The 12506-nt window shown below is 38.5% G+C and overlaps 1 protein-coding gene across 7 annotated transcripts in view; it reads left to right on the forward strand.

Moving 5' to 3' along the window:
- LOC137299127 (band 3 anion transport protein-like) overlaps positions 1-12506 on the forward strand; it is a 112387-nt gene that overhangs the window by 56812 nt on the left and 43069 nt on the right. For 4 of the 7 annotated variants that reach the window (XM_067831652.1, XM_067831653.1, XM_067831656.1 and 1 more), the window contains one exon: positions 9442-9488. In XM_067831652.1, the coding sequence (XP_067687753.1) occupies positions 9462-9488 (27 nt within the window). In that variant the 5' untranslated portion in view covers positions 9442-9461. Of the gene's footprint in view, positions 1-9441; positions 9489-11509; positions 11558-12506 lie in introns of all 7 variants that reach the window. The other 3 variants (XM_067831650.1, XM_067831657.1, XM_067831651.1) reach the window with 1 other exon arrangement.

The raw sequence follows: 12506 nt of genomic DNA on the forward strand, positions 1-12506 counted from the left end.
AGTGAATGAGTCATTTCTAAAACCAGCATTACATGTTGTGAAACAATGTAGTGCACATGTGGCAGTTTGACTTCCTGGCCAGATGTACACAGTGTTACACATCGTGGATAGGAAGGTTTCAATCTCTAATGTTTTGGAAGACATTTCTTGATTTGAGTTAGTTGGCATCGAGAGATGGTAACTGGTGGTGAGTCTTGTTTGGAGATTGCATTGTCTACTACTAAATGTTATCAGTAAATGATAGTGGACAAAAGTATATGTTGTGGATAAGCAGTGTTTATCGATAATGTCAGTGAAGGTTTGGTCTCTGATGATTGTTTCCAGTGGTTTCTCGTGTTCTCACAGGTTTTGCCATATCTGGTGATTGCTACATACAAGATGAAAAGCCTTTGCAAGGCAACATTAGATTTCAAGAGCATCACAATGACCATACCTTTCTCTGTTGGACACCAGCGCTTCTGTTAGAGATTGACATCGCAGATATGATATTCGTATCTCTTGTATGACGTTTCATATCAAAGTTCTTTGTCATTCCTATCCATGTCTTAGATACATAGCCCTCACATGCACACAACTCTCACATGAAGTCCCTGTCACTGCATAGGCTGCAGTGGAAGAAATACGTTGTTGCACTTTTACATACCTGTTACATGCATGACTTGCTGGTACTTATATCTCACCCTATTTTTGTTTTGAGGTTCATATTTGCAAGCCATCAAACATTTCAGTCGATCTCTCGCTTGTGAACCATCGCCATTTGGAATCATGTGACACATTGGGAATTCCCTCCCTTAGGTAGATACAGTAACACACGTGAGCGTTATGTACCTCATGTATGTGAACACTATGTGTCTATATAGTGCCACTCCTGGGCCAGAACCTTTAAGTTCACATAGATTCACACAGTGATTCAGCTAACACAGTATAGCAGGTCACTGCAGTATAGCAATTACTGTCACTGAACTCGGCTCACAAACTGATTGTTGGAAGCCAATCGGTCTTTTGCTGAGGTGCTACTAAAATGGAATGGATTTTCTGATTCTGCAATTTGAAATTATACACTAAACTAGGACAAGTGTGCTCTATTAGGTGAAAGTGTATCAGTTTCTTTTTGACCAGTAAAACCACAGAATGTGTTTAAAAACACAATTTTAGTAAACTCAATTTTCCCATTGACAATTATTTTGGATTACCCACAAAGTCAGTGTTTCCACTGACATTTTCAACAGCTGGTCGTCATGACCAACTGTCTATAACTTTATCAGACATTTCCATTTTTTTCCCGGTCAACTAATAATGTAGAAATAATAAAGATAACACTCACCTAATATTTTCGTCTTTTATTTCCAAATATTTCTGTGGCACGTTTCACATGCTCCTGTTTTCTGTGGGTGAAGAGGAGCATCAGATTGCTCAGTCTGTGTTCCGACAGCCGATTCCGGCTGGCTGTGTGAATTCTCTTTTGAAGACTGAAACCATGCTCGGCTGGTACGCTTGATACTGGAATCACCAATGCAGCTGAAGCAAGGGCTTTGAAATCAGGGAAAACATCCCCATATTCACGAACAATTGTTTTGCTTGTTTGCTTCAAAGTCATAGAGCCAAAGCGGGCCATGGTACTCTTGGGAAATCCCTCGCGGTCAATCATTGGTTGAATAACTGTGACGTCACCTGCCGCATGGCCAATCTCTGGGCAGAAGTGGTCTAACAGGACGGTCATGGAATCCCCTCCATGTTCAGATAGTTCCTCTTTACTAGGATATTTTGAGGGATTGAATATGTTGTCAAGGCTTGACAAAACACTCAGACTATAATATCCTCTGGAAATCTATTTCTCAGTGACGTGCATAATTCTGCTAAGAACTCGCTTTGAGATTTCTTGAAAGCAGTGATTGGCCTGTCATCAGCATACTGTAAAGTCACAACCCTATATACCCTACCAGTGCCAGTATCAGTTGCGTTGTGAAGAAAAAATTGTTCACTTGGGCCAGGGTTTGCTTTGTGCATCAATAGTGGAATTCACTATAGGTCTGACCATGCCAAGATTTAGAGAGTCTCTCAGGATATCTGACAATGCATACGTCACTGCAACAAATCCATAGGTTTTGATTTTTTTTATAATGTTTTTCGTGACAGGGTTGTTTCGTTCACTGGCCTCCTCCTCTATCTCCATCACAAGTGCCAGCCAATTTTTTTGGGTTGATTCAACCACACACCCTACCAACAACCATCGAACGCTGCACGGTTGCTTGACACTGGAGAACTCACTCTCTTCCAAAACTGCAGACAGTTCGCACAATCTGTTGTACCGAACCACTGAAAATTCATAAAGTTTATATATCTCATTCAAGGTTTTTCCTTAGTCTGCGACAACTTTAGTTGTTTTGGCCGCATCTGCCATTGCAAGTGCCACTCTATGTGCTATGCAGTGCACATGAATCAGATACCGGCAGTCAAATGTTTGTAGCCTAGCACCAACTCCTGTCCGGCGGCCTGTCATCAAACTGACTTCATCGGAAACAAACCCAACAACGCGATTTAACTCAACATTCCATTGTGGAAGCACTTCTTTAATTTTCTCTGTTACACATTCTGATGTACCATTGTATACACTGAAATTTCCAAGAAACAATGTTTCTGTGTTCTCTTGATTTTCTATCCTCACGAATATAATGAGTTTTTTTTACCACAGTTACATTCATGGTTTCATCCACGATTAAACCAACAAACTTGCTTTTTTTCAATTTTTGACTTAATATCTTCGATTGTATTTGCAGCTAGGGCATGTTCCTTTTCTTCAATGGAATGTGAATGACTGTACTCAACACCTTTGTAAACTTGAACAACCATCCTTCTGTTGGAAGTTCAATCAATTTTGAGAATTTAACAGTACAGATATTTTCGTGCGCCATAAAAAGTACAGTGTTAAATTTTTGCAAGTAAACTTTTGTTGTTTTTCTCCTTGGCAGTTTCAATGTGAGCAACCATGGCAGTTTTTTTATACAGAAGGTTAACAGTTTGAGTGTGTGACACACTCGATGATCATCTAGTGCTGATTTTCTCAAATTGATACTGCCTCCATAAATTTATTTTTCACTTTTGCTTCCACGCATATTTTACAAAATATTTTTCCATCCTCAAAACAGAGAAACACCTTTAACCAGTCATCCTTTACGTGCCGTGTAATTGTACTAGATGAAGGTTTTTTACTTTGACATTGTGTTTTCAACTGAGATTTGTCGCAAGTGTTGAACGGTTGCGATGTCTGGGGACCTGTATCAGATGAAGGTCTAGATTTACTACTGTCTCAGATTCAGTGTTCTTGATGTTTTTGTTGTTACGAACATCAAAACTTGTACCTGTCTCATTGTGACACATTTGTTTTCTACTGTCAGCAAGGGTACTACCTTTCTCCCCAAAATAGTGTGAAAGATTCGTCTGCTTCTTCATTTTTATTCAAAGTAGCCATGTGTCTGAAATCAGAAGGGATCGGTAAATATCGAGCATTTCCGTACATAGTTAAAATAATCACTGGAACAGAGATATGTAAAATCAGCCGTAGATTTCCGAATGCTTTAATGTCTAGCAAGCATTGAACGTTAAGTTGCTTTCTATTTTAAGCAAACTAGGGTTTTCCAACCCTTTTCTAGAAGTGTTACGCTCGGCACATCGTTTCGATCAAACATTAGATTAATAATTTAATGATTTGGTAATTTTTTTAAGTTGATAACTTTATATTTTATCGGACATGATGTCCGGCAGAGTTTTCAAATACCAGACAATGATAATTTTTATCAAACTATATCCGGTATTTATCGGACAATGGAAACACTGTAAGTCATGTGATTCCTAAATTTGCTGCAGCAGTGTTCATTAGTCATTTGGGATTGCTTAAATACAAAGAGATTGTGTCATTGGCTGAAAATTCCAGGTGTATATATAGAGAAATTTCAACTGAGAGACAACTTCAGGCTGGTACATCCTCAGGTACTTGTCATGAGAGCACACCACACAGAATGGGTTTATGTCAGTCAGACCGAGGGAAGTGGGTGATTTTGCTCATGGTTTGAGACTGTATAGGGACCCATAAATATTAACAGGGAAATGGTTACATATCAATAGACATAACCCAGCTTAAGTGCTACAGCTCACTTTGTTTTATTGCCGATTGTTGAAAGGAATGTGTAGAAGAAAGGTGACGTTTGTCTGAGGTTTCAAGAGACTCTTTAATGCAATCAGAGTTCTGTAAATAACAACTGCGTAGGTGTGCTCTGATACACTACAAACAGTATTATGTTGCCTCAATGCCCTTGGATAAAAAAAACTCAGTAGGAACCAGTTTCATATTTCTGTTTACAATAGAAGTACAAAGGAGGTCAGATTTCCTTTCAGGTTGTGTCAGGATGTCACCACATTTTGTAGCAAGATGTCACACGCCTCTAAAGGAATGCTGATACCATTTTCTGTCCTTCTAATTATTCTAATAATTACTTGTTTTCAGGTTTCAGGTTTCAGGTTTCTGTTTCTTTCACAAGTAGTCAGTGGAGGGAGGTTAAAGAAAGTTCAACTGTAACTGGTAAAACCTTTACAGAATTCAAGCAGATACTACAACTGACATTTTGATTTGATAACGCCAAAGCCTCTTATAATGTGCCATGTCACTGTGTGTTCCTTTGTATGTGGATCTCTCCTCCACTTTTCTCCACACAGATGATAAAGAAAATCATTTTGTTGATAAAAGGTAAGACATATATAAAAATGGGACATTTCCATATACCAATTTAAGAAAAAGAAAAGTGTGCTTGTTTGAAATCAGGTGGGATACACATTTATTGTTGAATTGTATGTTGGTCACATTGTTGAATAGGAGTTACATTGGTCATTGTATTGAATTGAAGTTATGCTGGTCAGTGTATTGAATTGAAGTTACATTGGTCACTGTATTGAATTGAAGTTACGTTGGTCATAGTTTTGAATTGAAGTTACGTTGGTCACAGTGTTGAATTGGAAATTTGTTGGTCACAGTATTGAATTGGAGATATGTTGGTCACAACGTTTCTATCAACAACTTGTAGAGTGTTTGTGGGGACATTCACCCCGTCAGCCTTGTTGACCCAGTGTCACCCCTGTCCTCTTTACTACTCACTCAGTGACTGTGTAAAAACTGTGATGTTTGAGCTGAGGATCTGTGTGACATAGCAGCATTCAGATAGTAATGTACACAGTTGTGTGATCATGTATTGTTTGCCTTTCAACTTATCTCTCCTGTTGATCTCTGTGAAGCAAACTGAAAACTTGATAAACATTTAAACAGAACATTTCAGCAAGGTAGTCAGGATACTTGATCAGGATATTGTTGTTGAAATACATCCAGCATGAAAAAAAATGTGGAATCAAATTATATATATGTCTGGAGCTGGCAGTTGTTAACTTGACGGTTTTGAGTTACGTTTCTTAGTTCAATGCCCTTTGCTGAGTGGCCAAGCATTATTGTCTATCGACGTCATGCCAACTGACATTACAGTATTGTACATGTGGTTTAAGCTGTATCTTGCATTTAAGGGGATAAAACAAGGCACGGACGACTCAGTCAGTGTGTATGTTGGTCTGCAGCATGGCTTCTCCACACACCTACATGGTACAAGTTCATAACTTGAATGTTAACGTAGAAGTACAGTGATGACCTTGAACCCTGAAAGTCATTTTGCGTCTTTTTGTTTCCATAAATGGTCAAAGGAGCAAGTACACCAGAAGCAGCAAACAAGTACTGTGAAACTGTTGGAAACATAACATTTATATGACACACGTGATGCTTATCACATTATTTTGAAGCCATGTAACAGATTACTAGATTTGAATAAAACAAGAACCTGCTGGAGATGGATTATTCCTGTGAAATAATATTTCAGATTCAACTTTTTCCAATCTTTGCATTATGTGAACAAATGATTGTTGTTTTAGCTGATTCTATAAGACATTATGCACACTTTAGGTTTACAATTAACCATACAGTGAAACAGTAGGTAAATAATCATACACACTGTGTCATGGTAGATTTCATAGTTTCAGTTTTGTTGTTGTCCTTTGGTTGAAAGGGTTTGCTATGAAGGATGTCTGAAAACTTGGAAACATACACAAGGTGACTCACTGTGTTTGAGGTTTTCACAATACAGTGCAAGTGGCCATCAAGTATACTTATAAGCTCCATATCTCCTTAAGGAAAGTATATTTCTTTAGTACATGTTGAATAATGGGATATGAAAGACATTAGAGAGCAATATGAGTCCTTCTGATTTCTCCAAGAGCCATGTTAACAGTTATGCCAAGCACCATGTAGAGTCCCTGACTTTAATGGCGTCCTACTTAACTGACGGCTCCTTACAGCCTGTATACAACCGGGTATCATAAACACTATTGAAAGATGTAACAGTTGGCAGGAGAACTACCTTGGATGGGGTTGACTCTGTTAGAGTCTGCTTATGTCTAAGTTCACCCAGACAGGTGCTTCTTTCATGGTGACAGTCTATTATTCTGCCTTGTCATAAGAAATGGATTCTGGAATATTTCTGAAACTTGTCAGAGTCCAGTGTCAAGCCCAAGTGAAGTCTGCAGCACATTTCAGTTGAATGGTTGGCTTTTTCTAAATTCATGGTGGTATCTTATATTGAAGTGACTTGTATTTCACTGATAACTAGACCAGTAACCATGGAATGGGCAATAATGAAGAAGGAATATTTTTAACGAAATGACAGATTGCTTGTCATTATCTCTGAGTTGCATTTGTGCTTGAAATGACATGTTTTGAAGTATGACTATTTGACAGTAATTTCATAAACAACACTTGCTGACAATATATTTAGATACAATGGACTAGCAGACATACATGTTTCTTATCATAAAGGAAATAGTTCCAAAGGTTGTATTTTTAGAAAACTTGGAAACTGAAAAAATGTTTTATGGGTGCCTTCTGTACATCAGCTGGTTGACTAAGCCATGTGATCGAGTGAATATTCACTGATGTATGCGTAGTGAGCTGTAAGTAAACATGGTGAAAGATTGATCAACCTGTGATTTACTGTACCAAACAAAAGTAAACATCATTGTTTAAGACATATTGAACCAGTTGTCAGATGGTGACGGTTTGCATGTGTCAGGACATGCAATCTTTTTTCACCTGGTAGATTTCTATGGGGAACTATGTCTACATTGTACCACGGTTATGTTTGCTCAATTTTTTATAATGTTCCTGAAAGAACAGCGGTTGAATTAAACTACTCATTTGCGAAATGGCAATGTTGACATATGTTTGAAGAACTCAGGTTTTGCACCACATAGCTCTGTCTAATGTATTGTGTTTAGTGTGAGGTGTTGCTGGAGTCTCGTTAACTGTATCCGTGTTCATTTCGCTGTGTCACTTTCGTGAAGTGTTCCCTATATAAGTGTGGGGGAGGTTACAGTTGCTTTTGCGTACACTATCTGACACTGGGGACAATGGGGGACAAAAGGCCACAATCACTCGGATGGCACAGATTGAGACACTGTTTTGATTCTCCCCCGATCTCTCAGTATCTCCATCTATCTATCAGACTGTATGATTCTGTACCTGTTCATGTATCTTGTAGAGTGAATATTGAATGATCTGAAGAAAGAATTCATAGTCGTAAAAAGACGGCATATTTACAATACCTAATATCTCCGAACTTGCCATAGTATTATCAGAATTGGCTGACTGTTTTGATTATTAGAATGGTATAATATCAGTGCCGGGCTGTCCAAGAAATGGATAAAATTGTAAACATGTGTCATGTATTTCAGTGGGAAGCAGAACCTCAACCGTTGCCCTCCAGGGCATCTGCTCACACATAAAAAATGCACTTCCTGTTATTTCCTGTATGTTTTCATGATTATCATGAACACCTGCTTATGTGAACTTGGATTGTGGAATTGTAAGTGATATGTTGACAAATTGGAATAAGAATTTTCAAAACTGATCATGCTGTCTGGATGTTAAGAATAAAGAAAACATGTATTAAATCAGGTAATTGTAGCTAGACAGAACATATCAGGGATGGCAATTTTCCGCGACTTTGCGGAAATACACAGATTAGAATGCAAATCAGTCTATCATGGGCCTGGTCGACCCTGGACCTAGTCGGGGGCCTACGATTCCCAGACCCCCGGCTGATTTTCAGCTGAAATCACTTACACCTGGTGCCATCCCTGATATATTCACATCATACATTTCTGTATTTCATCACAACCAACTTTCCACCCTATCAAACCAGAAGAAACCAATTCCATCAAACAACAGGGATATTCCATATTTTTGGTGAAATTAGAAACACTTCATGACATGTTAAGTGCATCACTATTTATTTAAGTTACTCACAAACTTTTACCTTTCATCCTCTCAAACTTCAGTGATGAGACACTTCCACACTAGTTTAAAAAGTGGTGACTAATAGGATCAGGTGGACAGACACGTCATTGTATGCCATTCATTTGATTGATGCTCATGCTGTTAATCACTGGATTGTCCGGACCACAGTTGTTCCTAATGATAATAAGTTGGCCAGTACCTTGGACTCGGGGGAGCTAGCGGAATGTTATAGAGCTCCAGATAATTTTTCAAGCAATTAAGTATTTACTCCCATGTCTGTTTGTGTATGAGTAAATGCATTTTTTGAGGAGTAACTAGCATTTTATATACCCCAACTAGCTAAAAGAATTGAGTACTTTTACATTACTCTTCTAAGTATATAAATATAAATTGCATCTCAACAGACTGAATTGTTTTAGTAACTGTCATATAGCCAAACGTTTGGCTGCCATCTCTAAATTCTCAACATGGAAGTCATGTGACTTTTTGAGTAGGTCCCGGACAGTGGCTACGGCTATAACAACATGTATATATAGACATCGCCTACCATTAGCTAATGCTTTTATAGAGTTTGGGTGCCATGACGAATCATACACAAGTGAACTTAGTTAATTGAATAAAGTACGCAAGGTATTATAGACCTGTTAGGTTTTGAGTGATTCTGACACATTTTTAGTACTCCCAGATTTGTAATTAATTGAGTAAATCTGATTTTTATTTAGTCAAATATGCAAATATGCGCTTTATGTGTTTGCTGAGCGTTATATGTTTTCTGTTGCCAACATGACATCGTTCCTTAAATGTCTTGTGGAAGTGTCAGCATTGGGAATTATCCTCATAGTTAAAGTGTTTGCTTGTCAGGCCTAAGACGACTTTCATCCCCACATGGTTCAATGTGTAAAAACCTCATTATTGTGCCCAGGGATCACCAGAAATGGATTTCACTCACTGAACCCATGTGAGGAATCAAACCCAAGTTTTTCCAATCATTTAAAGCACAAGGCTACCCACTGCCCCTATTGTTGATGAAGATGTTAATGCATGCTCACTCTGTGTTTCAGACTGCACAAGCTGACAGACAATGGCTTATAGAGGGAAGAAGGAGAAGGTAAGACCATAAGTGACCACCATAAGTGACCGCCAGAAGTGTCCACCATAAGTGTACTCCCTTCTTATGGTCATCTTCACTTACATCACACATTCCAGGGGGTATTTATGTTCCAATTTTAGGGACAAGAAAACACTGGAATCTTTGGCATGGCCCATGTGTACTCAACGTACAAATATAATGTGACATTCTTGTGAAGCCTTATGTTTTGATTAAGATGGGTGATATTGCATTTTGAAATGAAGCTTAGAAATTGAACAGAAATAAGAAATACCTCTGAAGTTTATCAGATGATTGGTATATATCATGTTGTATCACATGGCAGTCAGCTGTATCTACAATGTATATCAGGTTTCTCATTGTGGCAGTCATGCTATATCTGTGATATGTATCAGGTATCTCATTGTGGTAGTCATGCTGTATATTATATGTGTGTCCTGACAAGCATGGTGCTACAGCCTATGTTAAACATGACAAAGTAATCTCAATTAATGGATTTCATCATATGCTCTGTTGACTTGAGGAATAATGGATGACAAGATTAGTTGTGATGAGATATATAATTACAAGGAGAGAGGATGGTGATATCTGTCAGCCATAAATGCTATTTGAGAAGGCTGACAGATGGTATGTATTAATAGTTCTTCTGAAACCATAAGGAAATGAAAAGTACTGTTATCACAGTCAGTTATAGACTTTCACAAGTCACCAAGGAGGAGATTCAGGGCGTAAACTACAATTCCTCTATTATAAACTTAAAACACTTTTTCTATCCTGACTTACCAATTACACGGATGAAACTATTATTGATTATCCCTGTTAGAGTAGAGCCAAGGAGCAAGGCTGATTCAAGCAAACATTGTCTTTTTAAATATGCTTATGTACTAAGAATAACTAACAATGATTATATGGAAGATACTAAAATGGGAACAGTGATGGAAAGATGTCACCTAACCATGTTTTAGACAGATAACTATTAGGTATGCACATTAGCTTCCTGCACAGTCTAACACACTGTTGTACATTGGTTTTGACTGGGGAACTATCAATGTATTCCTCTTACACAGGTCTGACAAACACTGTGGGGTCACAATAGGTATCTAGTACCCTACACCTGTCTCACTAAGGGGATTTAAGTTCAGAGTAGGTATCCAGTACCTCACATCTTGTCTCACTAAAGGGATTTAAGTTCAGAGTAGGTATCCAGTACCTCACACCTGTCTCACTAGAGGGATTTAAGTTCAGAGTAGGTATCCAGTACCTCACATCTTGTCTCACTAAGGGGATTTAAGTTCAGAGTAGGTATCCAGTACCTCACATCTTGTCTCACTAAAGGGATTTAAGTTCAGAGTAGGTATCCAGTACCTCACACCTGTCTCACTAGAGGGATTTAAGTTCAGAGTAGGTATCCAGTACCTCGCACCTGTCTCACTAAAGGGATTTAAGTTCAGAGTAGGTATCCAGTACCTCACACCTTGTCTCACTAAATACAAGGATTTAACTTCAAAGTAGGTATCCAGTACCTCACACCTTGTCTTCCTAAATAAAAGGATTTAACTTCAATGTAGGTATCCAGTACCTCACACCTGTCTCACTAAAGGGATTTAAGTTCAGAGTAGGTATCCAGTATCTCACACCTTGTATCACTAAATAAAAGGATTTAAGTTCAGAGTAGGTATCCAGTACCTCACACCTGTCTCACTAAAGGGATTTAAGTTCAGAGTAGGTATCCAGTACCTCACACCTGTCTCACTAAAGGGATTTAAGTTCAGAGCAGGTATCCAGTACCTCACACCTGTCTCACAAAGGAGATTTAAGTTTAGAGTAGGTATCCCATATCTCACGCACGTGTACATTACAAGATCTCTTAATCAAACATCAATGATTAAATGTCACCAGCGTCAAAAATCACCAGCATCAAGACATATATGGACTTACGTTTCAGGCAGTAACCCGATGACAATGCAGGTAAAGTGGGTATAGGCTTTGTCTAAGGAAATGGTGACATGATTTGTTTTCAGGATCCCAACTGGATCAGTGACTGTGATGTCACAGCCTCCGATAACACGGTAACCATTGCTTGTGCTGACTTGGTTCTTCGTGCTTGAACCCTGGTGCACTACCATTGCATGTCACAGTCTTAATATTGTTTTAACAATTTGTTTACTAATTCAGCATTGTATAAAAGTCAGTACGTCATTGTTTTTTGGAAATTTTAGTTTTGCAAATGTTTTGTTGTTTGAAGTTCGCCCAGCACTTAAGTTGATTTTACTCATTTCATAGTATGTGTGAGTGAGTATAGAAATATTTCTGCGATTTGATGGCTTTGGACACCAGGGATCATCTTCAAACAGTGTACCGCTGTGGAGAATGGAACCCAGACATTAGGTGTGATGGACAAGTGTTATAACCATAAGGCTATCCCTGCTGACCAAGCATCCCTTTATCAAGCATGATGGCACATGAACGTGGTGGATTGTGTATGCCAGCCCACTGATGTATAGCTGTCTATTACTGATGTCTTCTGTTCTATGTATCAACTGAACTCAATGATGACTCCTTTTACCAAGTACTGCAGGATGTTGCTGTCTTGCATATTGCCTGTCAAACCAGTTTTACGGCTGTATTTTAACTGTTTGTAACCATTCCTGTCAAGCCCAGCATGTGGGAAATGATCAGTTATTGTTTGTGTCGTTGCATTTATAAGGCATGCTGAAAACAAAGACTGACCTTTCATTTGTTGAGTGATAATGTACAGTGTCAATGCTGCATCTGTTTGAAGATGTAATATGTAATATCAGACTGTAGTCACCATCAGTGGGGAGATGTGTTGATGTTTAGCTTTGAAAGAGATTAGTACTATGAGCTAAAGTTTCCAACAGAACAAGTACCTCTCTCTATTCTGTCATACTGTCATTAAACCATGCAGAATGACACCTGGTTTATTGTAGCAGCCATATGTTTTCAAAGACTTGTGCTGGGATTCGAACCATGGACCTTCTGATCCAGAGTCTGATG

Source organism: Haliotis asinina, chromosome 10 (assembly GCF_037392515.1).
Source record: "Haliotis asinina isolate JCU_RB_2024 chromosome 10, JCU_Hal_asi_v2, whole genome shotgun sequence".
Taxonomy (NCBI): Eukaryota; Metazoa; Mollusca; class Gastropoda; order Lepetellida; family Haliotidae; genus Haliotis; species Haliotis asinina.